At 46.4% G+C, this 23,998-nt stretch overlaps 1 protein-coding gene and 1 non-coding gene across 2 annotated transcripts in view; both read right to left on the bottom strand.

Moving 5' to 3' along the window:
* Window positions 1-23,998, bottom strand: part of LOC135831010 (protein MMS22-like) — a 48,739-nt gene that overhangs the window by 16,456 nt on the left and 8,285 nt on the right. The window contains exons 6-27 of the mRNA XM_065343251.1: window positions 22,297-22,544; window positions 21,260-21,357; window positions 20,818-20,928; window positions 18,823-18,946; window positions 18,467-18,549; window positions 18,103-18,171; window positions 17,677-17,808; window positions 17,211-17,245; window positions 14,875-14,949; window positions 13,155-13,247; window positions 11,925-12,036; window positions 11,352-11,424; window positions 10,819-10,912; window positions 8,816-9,049; window positions 8,227-8,267; window positions 6,115-6,247; window positions 5,744-5,821; window positions 5,398-5,577; window positions 4,499-4,538; window positions 4,114-4,224; window positions 3,425-3,537; window positions 2,867-2,927 (exon numbers count right to left, since the gene is read on the bottom strand). Coding sequence (XP_065199323.1) covers window positions 2,867-2,927; window positions 3,425-3,537; window positions 4,114-4,224; window positions 4,499-4,538; window positions 5,398-5,577; window positions 5,744-5,821; window positions 6,115-6,247; window positions 8,227-8,267; window positions 8,816-9,049; window positions 10,819-10,912; window positions 11,352-11,424; window positions 11,925-12,036; window positions 13,155-13,247; window positions 14,875-14,949; window positions 17,211-17,245; window positions 17,677-17,808; window positions 18,103-18,171; window positions 18,467-18,549; window positions 18,823-18,946; window positions 20,818-20,928; window positions 21,260-21,357; window positions 22,297-22,544 — 2,338 coding nt within the window. The remainder of the gene's footprint in view (window positions 1-2,866; window positions 2,928-3,424; window positions 3,538-4,113; window positions 4,225-4,498; window positions 4,539-5,397; window positions 5,578-5,743; window positions 5,822-6,114; window positions 6,248-8,226; window positions 8,268-8,815; window positions 9,050-10,818; window positions 10,913-11,351; window positions 11,425-11,924; window positions 12,037-13,154; window positions 13,248-14,874; window positions 14,950-17,210; window positions 17,246-17,676; window positions 17,809-18,102; window positions 18,172-18,466; window positions 18,550-18,822; window positions 18,947-20,817; window positions 20,929-21,259; window positions 21,358-22,296; window positions 22,545-23,998) is intronic.
* Trnaa-agc (transfer RNA alanine (anticodon AGC)) lies at window positions 6,903-6,975 on the bottom strand. Its single transcript has one exon. It is a non-coding gene; the product is annotated as a tRNA-Ala (tRNA).

The following is a 23,998-nucleotide window of genomic DNA, read 5'->3' as shown; positions in this document are numbered from 1 at the left end:
TTCCCGCCACGACGTAAGTTTGTATTTGCACATTGTACAATGTATATTATGATGCCTGCTTGTATACAGGAAATTATCAAGGTGGAGGGGCGCAATCTCCTCCTCCACGAGCCTCGACCACGAGCGCCTCAAGAGCCTCCACAGCAGCACCAACAGCATGGAGATCCTCCTCCGCAACAGCCTCAGTTCTTTCCTGTTCCGGGATTCCAGCAGCGTAACACCTATCTGGAAATGAATATTCCCGCCACGACGTAAGTTTGTATTTGCACATTGTACAATGTATATTATGATGCCTGCTTGTATAATACATTACAAGTTATTATACATGTGTTGTTCCTCTGTACTCTGATGTACATAATTATACATTTACATTTTGACTAGTTTGAGGGAAAGACACAAACGGGAAAAGTCTGAAGAAAAAATTGGCTGTCACCACCAGGTACATTTATACATTTATATGCTCAATCTGTGCACAGCATGAAAATTTACAAAGCCAGATTTAAACCAGGCCCAAACTTAGCTTGCCACATTTATATGCTGTTGTCGAGACTGAAGATCATGCAAGTGCACACGTGTACCGTAGTTCCGCGCATATAAGCCCACGGGCCTACATCCGGATATAAGCCCACCTCCGTTTATAGGCCCATGGGCTAATAAACAGACCCAAACACCGTTACGGACCCGTTTGTCAAGTGTATTTTTCGCAATACCGGTACAGGTTTTGTGTGAAATTTTAATTTTCGGCTATCACATTTCTTAATTTCTTACTTTTTAGACGGGGTCCATGGACTAGAACACAATAACTTTTTTTAGAAAACTGCCATAAGGCCAAGTAAAAAAAAAAGCTAGATGATCGTCCCCGTCCGCCCCAGTTTTTGTCAGCGCCCCAAGAAATATTTTATTTTTTAAATCGTGAGTTTTTGCCGAAATCGTTGGTTTTTTACCGATCGCGGATGCAGGAAACATGTGCACGCTTTGTTTAATACTTTCTTTACTATATGGACCACATACTACTAGTATATCACAACGTCAGTATCGATCTGCTGAAGAAAGAAAAAGAAAAAAAGAAAAAAAAAGAAAAAAAGAGAAAAAAAACCTTGATGTTGTTGTGTACACTGTGTGCATGAGAGGGTAAAAAGTAAAAAAATAAAAATAAAATCCTCCCGCCCTCCCCGATTTTTCCAAAAAAAAGGACGATCATCTAGTAATTTTTTTTACTCGGCCTAAAGCAGTTTTTATTGCTTTAAAGGGGAAGTTAAGGCAAAAATTAAAATTTCACCAGTTGTAGTCTTCGGGGTGCTGAGTCGAATGGTCCTGGTCCGAGGAAGCTGAGACGCTCCCTTCCTACTTGAATCCCAATCGAACTCGCGCACTTCCACCGAAACTGGGTGACTGCGCCCTACTAGATGGGGATTTGTATGCAAAATGTCACTAAAAGCGCCATTTCGTTCTTATAAAAGCATGGATGACCGTGATTGGCCCATATGTTGTAGTCTTTTGGACGCTGAGTCGATTGGTTTTGGTCCGAAAAGGCTGCGATGCAGCGTTCCTCCTTTATTCCCAATCGAACATGGTTGAACAAGCGGTCACGTGCTCCTGGGTGCCCAAATCACCTGGTCCCCACGCCAGCAGGCGACAACTTTCACACCAAGGTTCAACTCGAGTGACAGGACTGCACCCAAAAAAGGTCAAACAGGCTAGTAAGTTGTACCCTGCAGGCACGGTGGCCAGGTGACTGGCGTACGCAGGAGCACGTGACCGCTTGTTCAACCATGTTCGATTGGGAATAAAGGAGGAACGCTGCATCGCAGCCTTTTCGGACCAAAACCAATCGACTCAGCGTCCAAAAGACTACAACATATGGGCCAATCGCGGTCATCCGTGCTTTTATAAGAGCGAGATGGCGCTTTTAGTGACATTCTGCATACAAATCCCCATCTAGTAGGGCGCAGTCACCCAGTTTCGGTGGAAGTGCGCGAGTTCGATTGGGATTCAAGTAGGACGGGAGCGTCTCAGCTTCCTCGGACCAGGACCATTCGACTCAGCACCCCGAAGACTACAACTGGTGAAATTTTAATTTTTGCCTTAACTTCCCCTTTAATGTCTGTCTGTCTCCCCCTCCCCTCCCCTCCATCTGCATCACAGCCTTTTCGGACCAAAACCAGTCGACTCAGCATCCAAAAGACTACAACATATGGGCCAATTGTGGTCATCTGTGCTTTTACAAGAACGAAGTGGCGCTTTTAGTGACATTCTGCATACAAATCCCCATCCAGTAGGGCGCAGTCACCCAGTTTCGGTGGAAGTGGCGAGTTCGATCGGGAATAAAGGAGGAAGGGAGCTTGTCAGCCTCGTCGGACCAAGACCATTCGACTCGGCACCCCGAAGACTACAACTGGTGAACATTTGATTTTAGCCTAGGGTATACTTCCCGTTTACTAGAGCCGGGCAATCCAGATGTGCTTCGCATGACAGAGGCAAACGTACGTGAAACCCAGAGTGTGCAGCTTGCATGGGTTGCTGTCAAGGCGAAACTCCGGGATAACATCATCATTTTTGTGATACCGTATAGTGCTTACAAGCAGGATTCAACTGCGGCTCATTTGTACGCACTACGCCACTTCCCGCCTCGGATCTGCACCAATTATGATGTAATCTGGGGATTTCGCCGTGACGGCCACACATGCAGAAAAGTCAGAAGCTGCGCACTCTGAATTTCATGTACTCTTGGTAGAGGCAAAGGAATGGCCACTACATGTACATGGGTACTTAGGAATGCCTAGGGTCCTGGGATGCTTAGAAACACTCCTCTGAAGAAGAAAGAACCCAACTTCTACCTACAGCAGATCCACAGCAAACAACTTACCCGAGAATACAGTAGAGTCGAGCACCACTGCACAACACATCCTAAAATACGATAGATGCATCTGCAGTAGGAATCATCAGTGATGGTGATCAGGGCAGGCAGACAGACAGCAAGACAGGCAGACAGACAGAGAGGAAGAAACAATCATGCACAATACAAATGCACGCACACACAAACGCACGGGACGCCAAGATGATACCGTTACTGCAGATCATACCTTGACGAATACATCAACAGATCCATATTATGATAAACAGATCCGCATCACGCCACAAACAAAAACACAGACCCCTGTCACACCGCATACAAGCACACAGGTTGCAACCATAAGCAATGTACATGCGGAGAAAATAAATGAAACGTCCCACTTCGGGCCCCACGGAGAACGGCACCAAATGCCTGAACCACTGAAACATGCACTTCAGCCTAGTAAAAGACAGACGGCTGTAAGGACACAGCACAACAGGCACACATACACATACACATGCAAAGCACATGCCCGCTAAGCAAATGCACGCAAGCACATGCTTGCACACAACGCTCTAAAATAACACTAACTTGAGCGCTGGCGATGCCTTCTCAGCCAGAATGTGCCCTTCAGCGAGTGGGAGGATAGCGGAAAAATATCGGTTTGCTTGTGTTTTGTACTGGGAGCGTTTCTCAGCATTCTCCTAAAACACAGCCACATGTACAACACAGATGTATGTATACAGAGAGTGCCTAAGTAGCCACCACTGCAGACAGGCATATAGGATGCACAGGCCAAACACGAAAACAACACAAATATAGTTCACAGCTTCACACACAAAGATGTCCTTGCACTGTTGCAGAGCTCTCGCAAAGCAGTGGTGAAGGGACAAGAGAGCAGAGAAACTCAGAGCAAATCATGTACATGTACACGTACTCCAACAACACTCAGTATTCCAATAACACTCAGTGACTGTAACGACAAACGAAGGGGCGAGTGCTTTGTCCAGAACATGTGGCTTAGGTTAGGAGGCATCATAATTGTCTACGTTCTGCTGCTTTCTGTTTTGCTCCACTAAAAAAAGAAGAAGAGGTTAAAAAAAGGACCAAAATGATACAGTCATGTTATCTGTAGTTTTTGTCCAACACTAACAGTCATAAGCAAGATGTTGTAAGATGTTGTGTAGTCCATCCGAGAAGAGGTTGTCTATTTCATACAGATCGAAGAATGGCAGTGGAAAAGGCTAAGTACTTTGTGTCCAAACCCATCCTTTACTTACGGGTGACCTGTAGGCAATGCCAATAGAGCGGATGAACGTCTGCAGTGAAGCTTCCCACATTGGCATGTGACTGGTGTCAATAGGATCGGGCATATCCAGTGGGTCAGGTAGCTGTAACACAGAACGTGTATAGAATACAAAGCCATGCGGGTTTGAAGTTGTGTGCTCAACGAATCTTCAAAAGCACATTATCCACACTTACAGGCACCGCTAGAATGAATTTCCTTCAAAAAAATTTATATGTGCTTCAATTTGGCCTGGCAACGAGCTAATCGTTCCCCAGACTAATAGAAATACAAGCAAACAGCGGAAGACTAAGTGCAAATGAATAGATTTCTATGTTTCCATCTTCATGCTAAAGCAAAACTAAAGTAAAAAAACTGACCTGCAAGATTTGTTGGATATCTGGCAGCTTCTCCATAGCCCTATAGTGGAGAATAAACACAGCAAAACGTGTCACTGCTTCAGTCACGCAGCAGCATGCTGTACATGTATGAGCTCGTACAGTAAGACCTGACAAGTTTGGCAGCCGTGGCCAACGAAAGTCCATCAGCAGCAGGAGAATTTCTAAATTTCTACCCACTGTACGTCTACACATTTTCAGTGCATTTAAATTTCAGCCTCCGATGGCTAAAACACGATATCGACTGCATTACAATTTCAGCCTGTACTGCCCCTGCATGCATACTTTGTCACCCCATACCTTGCAAACCAATATTTCATCTGCCCATCCTCGAACCTGCGATAATTATTACCGACTTTGAGCGAGGAGTGCTTGAAGCAGGTGCTGAGGAGTTTCCGGCTGCAGACAGCAGGGGATGCTTGTCCACTACACCCAGCACATTTGGCATCGTATTCAGGCTCTGGGTATACCACCAGCGTACAACGAAGGTATATATTGCATCTGTATTTATTGTATTTTCTCCTCATTCGCTTAATTGTGCCGTCATGTCAAACACACACACACACACACACACACACACACACAAAGCAAGGTAGCAAGGTTAGTTTCCAGAACGTTTTCTTCAGTGGAAAATTGTCACTGATTGATAACAATGAATAACACCGGATAATAATGCCATCAGGTGTTAACTATACCACCAAAAGAACACTAAAGAAATTCATTATTATCAATGAAATATTCACAATATCAATCAGTGACGATTTTCCACTGATTGCTTTTAAAGTTGCTGTCTCCTCACTGCCTTCTCTTCTCCTTCTTTCTTTTCTTTTTTACGAATTGGGTGCATGGTTTTCAAGCAAAAATAAAAATAAAAACCTAACCTGGTAAACTCCACAAGCTGATCACGAGTTTTCTGATCCACCGATGTTGATCCACTGCAGCTGACAATGGCTGTTACCCAGCAGTGGAAAAGCATAGTTATGGTCGACTTGCCCTCGGACAACAGCAGCTGATGTGTGTCACTATCGGAAACCAGGTGACTGAGAAAGCGTAGACGGATCCTGAGAGGGAGAGAGAGAGGGGCCGGACTGGTAAAGTCACCCACCATGGCTGTTTGTACATTGGACACAGAGTGGAGAATGCAGTAGACTAATGAGGGCTCACGCCATCACAGTTAGTATTCCGAAGAACTACAGCATAATAATAAATACACGTAGGGCGACCTACCCGACAGGTACACGCTCAGAAAAGCCAAACTGCTCCACTATGCCTTGAAAGGTTTGGCCTTTGGCTTCAGTAACGGGACTAAGAGTGACACAACACCACACAATGCACAGCAATCATAACACAGTCACTGTTAGCACTGGAAAATCCACAAAAGAACTAGGATGACAACAGGAAAAACAACGACAGCAACAAGAACCAAAACCAGAACAAGAACAAGAACAAACAACACACAACAAACAACAGTGCAAGCAGAGGAGAACTCAGTACACATCAAGCACCATCCCCCAGCAGCTAATGGCCAGCACAAAATACAACATAAAGGGGTGGTAATAATGGCCGTATCAGGTATACTAGCAGATGTGCAGACTTACAACAAGTAGGAGAGTTGAGCAAACACCATGCACACATCTGCAACCTGGTGACCAAGGTGCGTGCTGAGGTGCTGGTGGTACGATAGCTGACACAACGATGGGTAAACAAATTGCCACAGTGCACTGCACAAGCCTAGGAGGTAAGACACACAAATCCACCAAGACTCACAAAGTCACCAAGTACACACAACACACTATTATTGGCAGCATGAACCTGGCATACTATGAACGAAAATTTTGTATAGAATAACCCCTGAAGCCAAATGTTTATTGGAAGCAGCAAACCTTAGAATAAAAACCGAGCTGGAGGCGAGAAGTTAAAAGAATTTTTTTCCCATAAACATGAGGCCGAAGTGTTTATTCTATACATACCTACCTACATAATTATACACCCACACTTCCCTAAGAAACATGTCGGCTCCAATATTTTGCTTTGACCTACAACAGTAATTCGAATAGCAAGTACAGTCAAACTCGGCAATAACGACGATGGGTATACCGGTAACAAGTTTAACAAAAACTCCCAAACACCGACAAGATCTTCGGACCTACAATTTGTAGTGACCATGACTGCATACTTTCAGCCTCACGAATAACGAGAACTCGCGAATAGCGACCCTTTTCTCATGTACGATCGAGGGACGTTATTCGCAAGGTTGACTGTTTCCCCAAAATGTTACTTCAACACAGTCCATTCATGTACAATCATGCGAAGGAGAAATATTGGCTGGTAAAAACTTACAGTATGTGTAGAAGAATTGTAAAAAAATGTTTAAAAAAAGACTGCCTGGAGAACCCGGGTATCGATCCCGGTACCTCTCGCATGCTAAGCGAGCGCTCTACCATGTGAGCTAGTCCCCCTGCTTGACTTCCACAAGTAATAATAGAGAGGTTCTGCAAAACGAAAATGTGTACGAACTTTCGCTCTACGTCACGAACTGAGAAACTTCGCACGAACTTTCGCAACTTTGGACGCGAAACTTGCAGGGAACGCGAAATGAACTTTCGTAGGAAGTTTCGTGAGATTGGGTCATGTCGTACGTGCACTTGACGCGTGCAAACTACGAAAATGTGCAGAACACAAAGTTCGTGCGAAAATTCGTACACACTTTCGCAAGGCCTGTCGCGAAACTTCGTTCGAACTTTCGTTGTGCAGAACCTCTCTATTAGGGCACAAAGATGAAAGAGGATACACAGTAGAGAGGCTCCGGAGTACGATTTTCGTTGCCAAAATCCGTAGAGGCGCTACGAATATTTTATGTCGTTTTCGAGTAGTGAAATGTTCCGGAGTACGGAAATTATGTGTTTGCCATCATTGCCTAGGTTACGATCGCAAAAACGTCATAGTCCCGGGCTATGACTTTTGTTTTGAAAATTTGTACCGAAATGAAAACTTCCCACGGAAAATCGACCTTTCTCGTACCAAATTTGTACACGGAAAATCTTTCTGCGCTCGATAACGCAAAATTTCCATACGAAACATGATTCCTAAGAAAGCCAGTCCACACGAATTCTGTGCCGAAAAATTGTATGAAGCACGTGAACATGAAAGTCTCTCTCCTCCAGAGAAACCTGAGCAAGCTGCCCGTGCACTACCAACCAGTAGAACCTCTGCATGCATAGTGTCCCTAACTCTCTTTGTTTTCTAATTGTGTGCAGCCTAACGTTAAGAAGAAAGACAGATGAAGTGCATGCCTATCTGCCTACAACAGGTACTCATGGTCTTGGTGTAGCCGACACAGGGTTTGTCACGACGTTGACATGATGCTCAACGTCATGGGATTATGTGCACTGTAGTTTCTCTAGTCTTCAGAGTACGCGTACTAGCCAATGTACACGTCATAGTTTGTGTTCTCATTCCAAGTTTGTTTCCGCGTTCCCACACCGAAGCTGGGCCGCGAGTTTGTTTCTGCTGACTGATGCGGTTTTCCCTTCATCAGATTTATGCCATGCAGTACTTTTTTTCTCGAGCCACGACGTACCTGATGAAGACGTCGCCATTCCACATTACAGACCGGGGGAAAGTAAAATACTAATCAGGACTACAATGTAGAGAGTCTTCCATGCATGCTTGGCGATCATTGTATGAGAAGTTAGTAATAACAAGCTTACCACCTGCATTCTCAGAGCTGCCTTCGCTTCCCTCCTCAGAACTGCACATGGACACATGCACGCGGGACACACGCACAGACACACACAGACACACACCACAGGGATACACAAAAGGCATGGTTCGAAGTGGAAGTGACAACTTAGAAATCGGGTCTGCTGGCACATTTCAAATCAATTGTTATATTTTTGTATTCTAGTACTTTTGTTCTTTTATGCGGAGGCGTGGGTTCGAATCCCACTGCAGCCATCAATGTGAAGGTCTGAACCAAACTGAAATATCAGACTCGAGCCATGGATAGTATAGGGTGATACAATAACTGCAAAAGAACACAGCAGGCGTTACGCAACGCGCACTGAATGCTGCCAAGTACAGGGGGCGCGAACAGTTGTCACAATGTCCAACTCAGCCTGCTAGTATCAAAAATGCTCATCCACTCAAGCTCTGGTCTCCGCAGACACCTCGGCTCATCTTACATCATCTTTACATGTTTTCAAATGTCGCTAAACGACACTACCGATGCAGAGTGGATATGAAGTAATTCAGCATAAGATACAGTTTAAAAGATCAAATGATGCCTAGCTAGCTTACCTAGCCAAGAGACTGGATGAGCGTACGACTTCCACGAACCACACGCATGCTTCCAACAACCGGCAGCATTCGCGCTCGCGTCGCTTCGGCTCCACCAGCAGAGTTGCCCAGTCGGGGCCCAGGAAGTGATGCAGGCTGGAACGAAGGTAGTTGTTGTCGTGTAGCTCTTCCAGGCAGTCCAGCGCATGGTTCAGCACAGCAAACTGCTCGGGAGATCCACTGGCCAGGCATGATCTTCAATTGCATACACACACACACACACACACACACACACACACACACACACACACACACACACACACACACACACAAACACACACACAAACACAAACACACACCAAGCAGTGCGAACAGCATCAGTGTGATAGAGTGACAAGGATATACATATTATATTATACATGTGTGCAAAAAAAGACTCGGGAAATAGCTACAACAGATCAGTGCCATGTAGCTGCTGGAAGATGGCATCGGTGTTCCCAAACAGAAGATGGCATCGGTGTTCCCAAACAGAAGATGGCATCGGTGTTCCCAATCAGATCCTTCATGCTGGGCACCATGTGCCGCTTCAGGATCTTCAGGTATTGGTTGGATTTCACGATACCCTGGACCCTGTAAATCCGACCAACACCTGCTGCCGACATCGAGCCCCAGACCATGATGCCGCCGCCTCCGTGATTGACGGTTCCGCGAAGACACTTGGGGTTAAGAGCCTCTCCAGACTTTCTTCTTACATCATTTATGCCATCTGAGGCCTTCATAATATACTTGGACTCATCAGTCCACAGCACTCTGGCCCACTGTGCCAAAGTCCAGTCGGCATGCTCCTGGGGCAATTTCGTTCAGAGATGGACGGCTTCTTCTTGGCCACACAACCCTTCAGGGCAACAGCAGTCAGACGGCGCTGAACAGTTCTGTTGGAGACACTTCAGTTGCTTGGCTCATCTTCTGGCCAAGCTCGGGTGCAGTTTTAAAACAATCCCGCTTCGACAGGACCTGGAGGCGGCGATCGAGGCGGTTGCCGGTCTTGCGAGGTCGTCTAGAGCACTGCTCCACAGCAGCAGATCCCGTCGACTTTTAAACTTCTGCATAAGGCCATGGTAAAAAATAAAGTTGATTCTCAGGTCATGAGCCTGTGAAAATCGGTGCGAGCGAGCGATTTTATATTTTATTTCCCACAATTTTTTTATTTCCAAAGACAGGGTCACACATATGTACGTCACAGGTTCATATAATTATTTTATTATTCAGGCCAGGGAGTAGAAAAATACCGGTATTTTACTACTCCCTGATTCATGCCTTTCGCATTGACTGTTTTCATGTGCGCATATGCATGCATAGAAATAAAAAAAATCGCCGGTGCGCCGCCAAAAATTGGTGCGAGCGTACTTGAGAATCAAAGATAATTTTTACCATGGCCTAATGTAGCGAACTATTCTTAGATTGACCTCCAACAGTTCAGCAATCTCAGAAAAGCCCTTACCATGGTTGTGCAGGCACACAATTGCCGTCCGTAGACCGTCGCTCAGCTCGCTTGACTTCGGTATGACGGATGAAGAAAGAGGGTTCATCTCATAAAACTACCCATTATTATTACCCCGCTGGCCCCAGTGGACATCATCACTACGAAATCCCAATCCCAAATCCCTGTCCCTTTCCCTGAAAGCAAGTTTCAGCCGTACCGTGCGCTTCTTGCGAAAACTGACATTCACAGAATCTTGCATTTTCACTCCCCGCCGATCTAATTCACCATGGAAACCATGGAAACTATATCCAGTGTATTGTCTTGGGATGAGAATAACGTTCAGAAATCTTCACCAGCAAACCAGGGCAGAATACTCCAAACTTACCATAAACTACATTTTTGGCCCCCAGCAAATACCTTTCTCCACTACTGTATAAGAGTCTTGCTGGCGACAGGCACTCTTTCACACTTTCCCCATAACAACTCCCTTGAGCTGATAAAATTCGAACCGAACACCCTGCACTACACAGCAAGTACTCACTTCAGTATCATTGAAAAACGACCTGACAGTGATTTCTGCACGCGATCAACTGGCAAACGCTTCTGTTGACACAGGACGTGTACTGCCAGCAAACCTGGGGGTGAAAGGACACCAAAGAAATTACAACAAAGAAAATCAATCAAAGAAAGTACAGCAAAACAACTGGATGCACTCCAACTCAAGATACTAGAACAAACAAAGAGGTAATCATGCCGATCCAGAGGAGTAACAAGCTGTGATTAATGATTTACATCAAAGTTGTGATTACGATTACAGTATGATATTCAGTAGCACTGGACACTGCAAGAAATTGTTAAGCACACCCGGTACAATCCTCCGTGCTACATATGTGGTGGTGGTGGCGGTGGCGGAGACCGATTGATCAGTTCACTAACAACACAAGGAAGGTGTGCACGTGTTCAGTTCACACCTATGCACAGCGAAATCATACAAATCAGTCTTGATACTTGGTAGACAAGTCCAGCCACAGCAGTGACACAAAACAAGAGCACGAATGGATCAAAACTACTCACCACGCCAACAGACAAGCTGACAGCTGACATCAGACAGCGGAACTGTCTCAAGTAATGGAAGCATCTTTGAAACCTGGCAAGTGGCAAAAATAGAAACACTCGACACTCAACACTCAAACATTGGATACATAACTACACCATTGTTAGACAATAGACACCCTTAGCAAACAACGGTAACGCTATTTTATACGGTACTCGTACCTTGATCACCCAAATAGCACTGCATGCACTGTCACATTGGATTGAAAGCATTCAAAATGGATTGGACAGCTGGTCTCGCAAACCGCGGAAAAGGGCGCTGCACGCATTCTTGCCAATGACATAGCAGCTAGCAGGTGCATTGGATCGAGTATCCCACCCCGGTATCCTACACAAGTCCAAATGTATATGGCCCACGTGGGCAACTGTACCAGTGGCTGAGCAGCTACCTCAGTGAACGCAGTCTCCAAGTGGTCAGTTGTGGCCAGACATCCTCACGGCTCCCAAATCCGGTTGGAGTTGGGAATTTTGAACGAATTTAGGAAAAAATGCATACATTGTAGGTACCTACGAACAGTCCCTTGGTGAACTTACAATATCATTTGTGTCACTACACAGAGCCAAGACAAAGAACAAACTGCAGAAGTTTTCCAAACCAATCCAGCTGAGCTCTTGCATGCGACGACGGTTGAATCGACTCAGGAATCTGAGAGAGAGAGAGAGAGAGAGAGAGAGAGAGAGAGAGAGAGAGAGAGAGAGAGAGAGAGAGAGAGAGAGAGAGAGAGAGAGAGAGAGAGAGAGAGAGAGAGAGAGAGATGACAGTAATATACTTGACGAGTTAGAAGAGTTACATAGCACACTTTGCATCACCTCATGTTGTGACTGCCATCAAAGAGGACATTGAATGAAGGACTAGTTGGAATTTGACACAGACACAAAACACACACACACACGCACACACAAGAAAGGGTTGTGGCTCATGATACTTTAAAAACCACGCATCGCTGGAACATCGAGGGCCTTTGGGGCACTGCGTGGCACAGTTTTCGTGGATCGCAATCTTTCAATTGCCACCAAACGCCAGGTACATGAGGCATGTGTAATGTCCCTGTTGCTATACTGCTCTGAGTGCTGGGTGCCACTGAATCAGGATGTAGCTGCCCTCTCTACTTAGTACGTCTCATCTGAAATGTATTCGATCGATCTTGAGCATTACTCGACTTGACGTGTGGACATCTCGTCTGACGAACACGGAGGTACTGGTACTCGGCTAACCAGGATGATTATACTGACCCGTCATGACTCAACAGAAACTGCAAGAAGAGTTGCCATTTTGATCCCAAATCCACCAGGGCAATTACATGTCCATGTACAGTGCTGCCCAATGAAATCCAGTCGCCGGCGTCACTCAAGCTTGCGCCTTGCATCATCCCGCAGCCCAGTGTTCGCAGGTCTAGGGCTGCGCAGCGCCCGGCGCATGCTTGGAGCGAAGCGACTGGATTTCACTGAGCAGTACTGTACATGGACAAGAACATTAGCAAAACAACTAACTTGCACATCCGCTTGATTACAAGCCCAGGGAGGGGGCACTGTTCAAGAGAGGGCTTTATTTTTTCATTGTCTCTCTGAGACTGGGGCACTATTCGAGAGAGGGCTCTAATGAGTCTAATCGCACGAGAACGGTGTGTGGTGTCTGGCGACCCTATGGCATCTGTGAAAACGCTTGAAATGACCCTGGGGAAATCCCCTGAAAGTTGGTGTATATGTTTGGCTACGAACCCTGCCAAACGTTTTCAAAACACAATGCACATTATGCGCACATACCTTCCTTTCACTAGCATCCACATACTGACTCCAGCCTGTGGCTTTCTTAGCTTTACAGCCAGAACCCTGAGGAACAACCACCACAGCTCACCACTAGGCATACAGCAGAAACAGCATGATATCCAAACATGCCCGTACATACACGCACATACACACGCATACACACACACCTTGGTCCCTTGGTAACACTGCCATCAAATGGTCACGTGTCCCCTGTGCAGGGGTCGACAGCACTGAGTTCAGCATTGGACCCAGAAACGCCGCTCTACTTCCTGGACAGGAAATTAGCACAGCTATGCAGGTCGAAACCACGGGATGACTTGCAGCAGCGACCGCAGCCGAGACAATGCGCTCTGCAGCAGGGCAGGGCAACCCGCTGTTTCCGGACCGAGTCTGCCGATGCCACAGCCGAGACCGACGCCACTTCAGCAGCCGAGTTGGAGAGACACTTATGCGAAGCTAGCCCGCCAGCACTCAAGAACCATCTCCCGCACGCATTACATAGTCGGCTGCCGGACTGCTCAGATATGGGCTTCCTCCTCTCGGCCAGGCACTTGTGGCGATTCTTGTATTTCTGGTGGGCGAAAGTACGCTGGCAAACATCGCAGAGCACAGAAGTGTCACGCTGAGCCGATCGCGGTACTGGTTGAGCGGAATACGCACTGCGCCATTTCCCACGCTCCTGGGCGAGGTCGTACCATTCCGTGTGGCCGATGTTCACTGCGGAGAGGTCAGCTCTGACAGAGTCTCGCCACCGTTTCCGAGGACCGCAAGCCGGCCTCGGCGGAAGGAGCGCACCAAACAGGAGCTGGCGCGGAGTTCTATCGCCGTCACACACACACACACACACACACACACACGCACGCCCACGAACACGCAATAGTTTTCTCATGCCCGATCGAGGGTCGATATTCCCAATGGTTATCAAGTTAACACACACTTGACAAGTTTCACTGGCTTGCAGCCAAAAAAGTGCAAAACAAAAGCAAGCTACTCTTGATTCAAATACACAAACATGCTAGCAGGCACGTAGGTAGAAGGAAATACAGAAGTACAGTTAAGACTTGGATGGAGAGCCAAGGATTACATGTAAAAGAAAGGACCAACATGTTCCATGTTATCTCATGTTATTTGAACTTATTTCATAACTTAGAACCTTCCAAGTTGGAAGGCTGTTGGTTTGCGCATCCAAGACGTGATAGAGCTTATCATCAGGTCGTTGAATGTCAGTATCACATCAGTCCGAGTAGTGTGCTAGCTGTTGCACCTTCTGACTACACAACATCTTGTTTATAACTGTTACTGTTAGTGCTGGACACAAACTACGGATAACATGTAACATTTTGGTCCTTTCTTTTAGAAGTACAGTTGCACAAACCGTATACAGTCGAATGTCACTTATCCGACCACTTCGGGAATCAGGCATGTTGGATAACTGAATAATGTTGGATAACTGATATCATTTTTTACGTGCATATATGGCTGGATTTCACTGATTTATGTACACAATACCCAAATATATTCATGTATATTCATGAATTGCTCCATGTACACATACATGTTAGCATACTTGACCACATCTACTTCAAGTAAATGCATATTACACCGCATAATATACAAAAAATATATTTTTTAAGAATTTTACTGTTGAGAGTCATAAAATTACCACCCCCGGGCTTGTTGGATAACCGGCGACCGGATAAGTGACATTCGACTGTACCTAGGGCTTGCTGTCAGCTTCACAGATGCGTTGCATGCTTCTTCACACTGCTGAATCCAGCCAGTAACCGATGGTCTAAAACAACATAAGAAACAAGTAGAGAGTGACGCCATCGTGATATCCACTGCTATGGCGTTAGTAACCAGACAGGCGCACTGAGTTGGTCGAAGTAAAGGTCTAAAAAAAGCCCTCATGTAACGGAATCACAGCCATTCCGTTCCCCGGGACGCAGGACACAAAGGACAAGACTAGTTTGGTTTACATAATTATTATTGACAATACGGAAATGGAGACAACACTCAAAGGGACGAACAAGAAGACTGACAAAAGGACTCTCGACTACAAAATCGCGCATGCTCATATCACACATGCACGCGACTAGACGAGACAGTTTGGGGAATGCCATCACACAGGAAAACAACACATCATTTCACAACACCTGCCCCCTTGATGACATTCCACAAAATAATAAACCGACACCACGTTCCACATGCACGACAGCAAAAGGAACCACAGCAGAACAGAAAAACGAAAACCAACCATCAACCTAGAGCCGACGCTCTAAAATAATATCCGGGCCACGAAACAGGGCCAAACAAAAACCTAGAGCCGACGCTCAACAACCAGACCACGCCACACAAGGCCAACCGAAACACGGGAGCCGAAGCTCCAACAAAATAATAACATGCGCACAGCCGCACCAAATAAATCTACAACAAAAACAACGGAGAACAACAGAACGAATAGAAGAGCAACAGACCGACAACAACCAAACTGAAACAACACAGCAACAAGCAACGAACTGAACAGAGAGAGAACAACACAGCGAGCAAGACAACAAGACGAACAACAAGGACGACACACAGTAAGGTGTTGTGAAATGATGTGTTGTTTTCCTGTGTGATGGCATTCCCCAAACTGTCTCGTCTAGTCGCGTGCATGTGTGATATGAGCATGCGCGATTTTGTAGTCGAGAGTCCTTTTGTCAGTCTTCTTGTTCGTCCCTTTGAGTGTTGTCTCCATTTCCGTATTGTCAATAATAATTATGTAAACCAAACTAGTCTTGTCCTTTGTGTCCTGCGTCCCGGGGAACGGAATGGCTGTGATTCCGTTACAACGTGGTGCCGAAACCCGGGACGCAGAGGATGAGTAAGTTTGTCATGAGTCTGTTCGTCGTCGTCAACAAATAATAGTAAGCGTGGGGATGGAGGTGATCAGGAGAGATGAGGAGCTGGTGGAAGCGGAAGACGACGCGGAGAGGAGGCAGAGAAGGTGGTGGACCGGCAGAAGCTGGGGACTGGAGCCTGGGACGGCAGGTACCGCATGGAGCGTGTGGCCGTGGCTCGCCAGAGGCCAGTGGATGAGTCTGGCATCACCGACTGTGTGTCGTCCTTTGTTGTTCGTCTTGTTGTTGTTTTGCTCGCTGTGTTGTCTGATCGTGTTTCTCTCGCTGTTCAGTTCGTTGCTGTGTTGTTGAGTTTGGTTGTCGGTATGTTGCTCTTCTCGGCGTTCTGCATTAATTTGCGTTATAGATTTATTTTGCGCTGCTGCGCGCATATTGTTATTTGTTGGAGCTTTGGCTCTCGTGTTTCGGTTATCCTTGTGTGCCTGAGTTTAGAGCGTCGGCTCTTGTGTTTTTTGGTTTGGCCCTGTGGTGCGGCTTGGTTGAGAGTGTCGGCTCTTGTGTCTTGGTTTGGCCCTGTGTCGTGGCCCAGTTTTGTTGTGCTACAATGTAAGCTGTTGGTTGGTTTTGGTTTTTCTGTTTTGCTGTGGTTCCTTTTGCTGTTGTGCATGTGGAACGTGGTGTCGGTTTATTATTTTGTGGAATGTCATCAAGGGGGCAGGTGTTGTGAAATGATGTGTTGTTTTCCTGTGTGATGGCATTCCCCAAACTGTCTCGTCTAGTCGCGTGCATGTGTGATATGAGCATGCGCGATTTTGTAGTCGAGAGTCCTTTTGTCAGTCTTCTTGTTCGTCCTTTGGAGTGTTGTCTCCATTTCCGTAATGTCAATAATAATTATGTAAACCAAACTAGTCTTGTCCTTTGTGTCCTGCGTCCCGGGGAACGGAATGGCTGTGATTCCGTTACACTCACGGCAACCCACCTTTAGGCGCTGCATCTGCCGCTGAGATACTACTGTAGTATTACGCATATTTGGGTGTTAGCAGCCAGGGTGAGCCCCCCCCCCCCTCGCCCCAGAACGGAGACGAGAATGTACTTTTCAGTAAGGTTTTACTGTTTACAACGGTAGTATCTTCATGATTCCTCACAAGAGCAGCAAGCGCACGTCCATTGGCCAGAGTTGTCAGAGTGGAGGACACAAACGTACACTTACTGAGATTGGTTTGGATCACGAGACACACCCGTTGTCTGTGGAGAGAGGTTAACACATCACCAACAACAGCAACACCAGCACCATTACCAACAGCAACATCAGCAACACCAACAACACAGCCAATTCGGACAGGCTAAGAGAGTTGTACTCAAACATAATACGTTCATGCATATTGTTATGCTGAACAGGGTGCAAAGCAATCCCAAACCAAAAGCACTATCAAGCACACGAGCAGAGCATCAAGCATGCACGCTACATCTTCCCCTCTCCTCTCCCCCATTTCCCCATTTTTCTTGCTCTATTTATGTAGGAGACTTCCGTGATAAGCATCCATTTGCTTTTGGAGAATCCTTTTAAATAAATACAATACAATACATGTACATGTACTAGCATCACAAACACCACAGCATGCTGCACGCTGCACTCAGATCAAGATACCGGGTATTCAGTGTAGATATCTACCCACCAGGAACCGGTGCATGACATCCCAAAGCAGCAATAGAATATCTTGAGATGCTGGCCATGCATCAGCGAGTGACAGAAGTGATGTAAGCAGAAACCTGATGTTGATCCGATCATCAGCGGTTGCAGGCGTGGCCTGATGGAGAGAGAGGAGAGAGAGAGAGAGAGAGAGAGAGAGAGAGAGAGAGATGAGAGAGAGATTTTCAGTCATATAGCCGGTGCTGAGAATGCAGTGTGACCAGACAGTCAGCGGAGTGACACTGAAAGTGCACAACGCATTTCGGCTGGTCAGCCAGAAACTCGTGCAGTGTGACAACGGCCTTAGAGAGAGAAAGAAAAAAGAGAAGGATGTGCAACCAGTGAAGCATACATGGCCACGACAATGGTAAGTCATAGAGACATGAGACAACAGCATCACGACTCAACTCACATTTTTATCTATTGACAAGCGGAGAAGGTCTTGCACGAATATCCAGTTTGAGTAGGTCCTTGCAGGTTGCTGTGCGGAAAAGATCACATCGGCCCGAAACCGGACAGAAAGACACTCGTTTCCCGAACTAGACGTGATCAATGAATGATAGATCACCTGACAGCACTGGAAAGGGGGGGGGGGGGGGGGGCAACGGAAACTACTCGCACTCCTTTGTACATGGACTTAGCAAATAATGACACTGAGTACAAGAGGCCTGAGCATCTTCTGAGGGTAGCACAATCAACTACTTTGAAGTACTCTTGAAGAACAGTATACATGACACAATTTAAGAGACGTGAATCAAGAGAAGAAGATGATTCACCTGAACATAGACACCCAGCTCATCGAAATGATACAGTTCACTCAGGCTTGCCAACAAGAGCCAGCAAAAAGAACGACGTTGACCTGCACAAACACATCACGGCAAGCAAGAAACAAATCATCAATCAGTTGGTCACATCAAATTGAGTCAAGAAATAGGGAGAGGTAGTGCTGGTAATAATTCCGCCTTCGTGGAAAGTGCAGGCAGTTAGTGCGCTACTACAATACACATTCGCGGGCGGGTTGAAAATAAAATTGGTTGGAATGTTTTAAAGACCCTTGAAATATAGATACGAGTGGCTCAATATAGAAATGAACGGCTCAGTCTAGATATTAATGGCCCAGCTGCCACCTTACCAGTATCACAGCGTTGTTGCCAGTGATACAGTGGTGATTTGGCTTCATTGTCACTTGCATCGTCACTTGCAGGAGATGATGAAGCAAGGTCCCGGAGAGAGGAGTTAACCAATGACCAGAATGACTGCAGAAAACCATGAACAAGTTTAAAAAAGGAAGGACGGAAAGGTACGCATTACACAAGGGCAAAATGGTACACAGCCCGGGAGACATCACGGATGTCGACCGAGCACCCGAGCAACGCAGCATACACGCATAGCACAATCACAGGCCAAGCTTTGGATTTTGGAACCCCGACACAACACACTTTCTAGTTCTTCGAAACAGTTCTAAGTTATGAAATTCATTTTATCTAACCGGTTTCTGCTCTGTAGAGCTTCATCAGAGATATGAATGTGAACAAAATTAGAACTGTGGTTTTGTACCAGTAACAAAGCAAAAATGAAACTATGCAATGCAGTTGATACAATGTAAACTTTGTACAAGTGCAGCTGAGTACGGCGTAATATTGCAAAAAAAGGGGGTCGATTTTTGCAAGGGGGTACTGTGGTGCAGCGATATTGCATGCGGGTACGTACAGCAGTGCAGCAATAATGCAGGTGTGTACAGAAGTGCAATAATGTTGCATGTGGAAACAGCAGTACGTTGGTACTATATTCTATAGGTCAGTAATATAGTGTGTTGCACTATGAAGGCCATTATTGCAAGCGAGAAAAAAGAGATTTTTGGTGGGAAATGACATTTCATTTCCCACCATGCGGGTACGTACAGCAGTGCAGCACTATTGCAGGTGTGTACAGAAGTGCAATAATGTTGCATGTGGAAACAGCAGTACGTTGGTACTATATTCTAAAGGTCAGTAATATAGTGTGTTGCACTATGAAGGTCATTATTGCAAGCGGGAAAAAAGAGATTTTTGGTGGGAAATGACATTTCATTTCCCACCAAAATGCAGAGCATATTGAGCTCTGCCAAGAGAACAAACAAGTTAGTAGAAAAGCTGTTTTGTCTTTCTAAAGACAATCTTTCCGTCTTTGAAAAAACATTGTTTGATTAAATTTCTATATTGCTTGCTATTATGTACAAAGTGAGGGTGAAATGCTGTGGAGAAAACAATGCTATCATCACAACTATGAGAAGTTTTTGGTTTGATAGTTTTGCACACAGCAGGCTGAACGTCACAGAAAACACTCATCAGGAAGTTGGGTGGGTATCCTCTTCGGCGGAGGCGTGTCCAGAACAGACTTCTTATGGCTAGTACATCAGCCATGTTGGTGTTTGTGCGATTATAGCGTAGAAGTTCAGCTTTGATAAATGCTCTGAGGTTTGCGTTCGGGTGGTCCAAAGTTTTGGATTTCGGAACCCCGACACAACACACTTTCTAGTTCTTCAAAACAGTTCTAAGTTATGAAATTCATTTTATCTAACCGGTTTCTGCTCTGTAGAGCTTCATCAGAGATATCGATAAGTGCCTTATCTATTCACGGGACATTGTGGCAAATACGGCAGAACTTCCAGCAACATAATCATGATAACGCAACACAAAAAATACATGCACACACACGCACGCACACACGCGCGCGCACGCACACACACACACACAGGTGTTGTTCGGTTGCCACCACTATCACCACAACCAAGAGTACATAACCCCAAGAGTGTGCAACTCCAGCTATGGGGTCTGCGACGGCAGAACTTCACATCACGTGATGAACCCGTGCACTCTGTGCATGATAGATACTGGGTTGTACGCAGCCCAGCTTTGGGTACAACTCTCTTGTGGTCACTTTGCACCGTTTGCCAGCATAACCTTTTGAACCATGTCACGTGATGTGAAGTTCTGCCGTCGCAGCACAGCATAGAGGTTGTGCAGGCAGTTGCGCACTCTTGGGGTTATGTACTCTTGCCACAACTGGGACAAAAGTAGCCGCGTTACTTTTACCTGGCGAGGAAAGGAAATCAATACCTCTATAAGTGAGCCATTGAATCACTCACCATGGTGTTAACTAGTTCTGAACTCCAGTCCAGAACTAGTCTCAGTGTCTGCCATACTTCAAGGATACATGTGCAAGGCATAAGATCTGACATATTCACATCTGGCCAAGTCTACACACCGATCAGAAACAACAACAACAACAACAACAACAACAACAACAACAACAACAACAACAACAACAACAACAACAACAACAACAACAACAACAACAACAACAGCGATGATGATGATGTGAAGGTGGTACCTCTTACATCAGCAATGTCACCATGTGGCAAGAAGAAGCCAAAGAAGCTAACCTCCACCACACTGCGACAGGATGTTGCCAAATTGGCAGGCACCCTGAAGACCAACCAAAGGGAGCACAAGGAGAAGGCTGACTGCCGACATGAGGAGAAGATGCACCCTAACATACCTTCTCTATGTGTGTGCACCCTAACATACCTTCTCCATGGCACTACACTGCAGATGCAGTAGATCTGCCACCTGAGCAAGACAGTGATGCGCTAGCAGTTGACCAGGTGCATCAGGCAGGTAGCCGTCTGCACATAAAACACCAGCACAAACGCGCACACCAACACGCACACACATACATACACATACACACGCACGCACACACACATGCACACACCTCGGACCTCAGACCTCAGACATGCCCATCGCGGAAGCGATGATCGCGAACAGCTATGTTAGACATAGCAACTTGTGCTGGGATTACACCATTCAACGGCTTGCAAGGCTGCACATACACACACACACACGTGCGCGCACACACGCACGCACACACACGCACGCACACACACACAATACGTGCCAGCGAATGAAAATGTGCACAACAATCGAGCACAGCAAGTCTGATCTTACGTGCAGTTGTACATAGTACTGCACTTCATAGCCTTGATCACCCCCCCCCCCCCCCCCCCGCCCTTGAACCTTGAACGTGCCCATTGCCGCTGGCAATGATAGCGAAGGGACTATCTGCTGGCTTTGTAGTACGGAGCGTGGCGCTTGAGATCTCCGGGACGACGGCAGACCTTTCCACATGCGCAGCGGAAGCCAGAGTCAGGATCAGGAGGAGCACGGGCGGGAGGACGACGATGAGCAATCTGCCTCCAGGCAGAGCGATCCTGGGCAGCATCAAACCAGCAGTCAGAAGGCACAGGGGGGCTGATGGAGCGGAGATCATCCACGATGACATCACGCCACCGCTTGCGTGGACCATGGCGAGGGCGTGTTGCAGGGAGCTCCCCAAACAAAACTCGCTTCGGCATACGGTCGTCGTTCATCCGGCCAACATGCAGTGGGACAACCGCGTCACCTCCGTTACCATGGCCCGAACCCTCGGCATTGACTGTGACGTCGCGGACATCATCCGGGAATATCGACTGCGTTGGCTTGCCCCCCCCCCAGACACACACACCATGTACCACCACACACACGCGCTGAACAGGCTGAATCAATGAATTCATGAAGTAGCTTACCAACTTCAAGCTTGGACAGGGTGCCAAGATTAGCCATCAATGCCCATCCAACATCGAGCCAGAGATGAAAGATGAACGGCAGGCCATCGCCGTGGACGTTCTGCAGAGAGATGGAGCTCGCTGCACCGGCAAAGAGTGGCTCAAGGCGCTTACGCAGGTCTGCATGCATTACCAGGAGCTGCTGGTGTATAGTGGTGATGAGTTGCATGGGTGACTGGGGACAGTTCTCACTGGAACTTCGGGCCAATCTAGACAAAACAACACAACATACTTGGGTATATGAAGTGATAAGGGGTGAACAACCATGATAATATTACATGTAACTTGATCATGCTTGGAGTTTGAGGTGTAAAGAAGTAGCTGAGAAGGGGTGGAGACCTAAGAATCGTAGAGACCGATGTTGCTATCCACTTTATAATTCATTGCTATCAGGTTGGGCCTAATTTTCTCTGTGCTGCGCTGATGAGTCCACAAGGGACGAAACAGTTCTGTACGCAGATTGAGTATTTCGCTCCTGCTCTTGTAGTAGCTGAGCACTCTCATGCGGGGTAGTGCCTCTGCTGTTTGCATTACGCAGAGCTCACTGGCTTGTCAGTTTGAGCACTCTGACAAGGTACGTTCAGACCTGGTTTAAATCTGGCTTTGGAATATTTATTTTTTATTGCTATCAGGCTCGGCCTCATTTTCTCCGTGCTGCGCCGATGAGTCCACAAAGGACGAAACAGTTCTGTCCGCAGATTGAGTACATTATAATACATGTACATGTATATATAGATTTGACACTTTGATGCTTTGAGCCGCTTTAAAATGCCTTTCTTGCTCACTAGACTTTATAGCAAACAGTTTGGCGACCAGTCACTCTGAGCCCTGCTGATCAGGCCTACTGTTGGGTAAGCAGAAATATTTGTCTGGAATTTAATTTCGTCTTTTTCGTCCAAGGAGCTTCTGGACTAAATTAAATGCCGGACTAAAGTCGATTTGTCCAGCTTTTCAATAAACTCTTACGATCCATGGACGAAATTTACAACCGGACGAACTCCCTTTCTTTGGAGTTGGACGAAATTATTGACCGACGAAATGTTCTGCCGGTACAGTATATAAACAAGGCCCAAACAGCTACTTCCTCCGGAAACAAAAACTTCGTGACTTTGATCGTCCCGTCAGTTCTAGCAAATTGAGCACTGAGGAATCGAGCAATGGTGACTCCAAGTGAGCCATTTTCTTTTGTATAACGGGGTACATATACTTGAAAGAAGTACATCCACTCATTGTCTTGAAGTTGTTTCGTTCACTGGGCCAAACTTCCTGAGCATAGTAGCTACGGAGGATTTGAATTTGAAAATCACGACGTATTGCTTTCCGGAGGAAGCAGCTGTTGGGAGATTGAGTATATCATGAAAACATAACCCCCAAGAGTGCGAAACTCCAGCTATGGTACGGAGTCTTTGATGGCAGAACTTCACATCACGCAACAAACACAAAATACATTATTTGCACCGTGTGGCTGATAGATGCAGGTCCGTACCCTGCCTTGGGCTAAACTCTCTTACAGTCACTGTGCACCAGTACAAAGCCAGCCAATTAGAAAAGAAAACAACAGCCAAAGCCACGTCCACTCCCTGCTTTGCACTGTTTTATACCAGGGTAACCTATTTAACCATGCCACGTGATGTGAAGTTCTGCCGCCGCTGGCTAGTCATGG

The sequence above is a fragment of the Sycon ciliatum genome, chromosome 1, assembly GCF_964019385.1.
Source record: "Sycon ciliatum chromosome 1, ocSycCili1.1, whole genome shotgun sequence".
NCBI classification, from domain to species: domain Eukaryota; kingdom Metazoa; phylum Porifera; class Calcarea; order Leucosolenida; family Sycettidae; genus Sycon; species Sycon ciliatum.
Note: the sequence above shows the minus strand (reverse complement) of the source record. Positions and strands in the feature narration are given on the sequence as shown.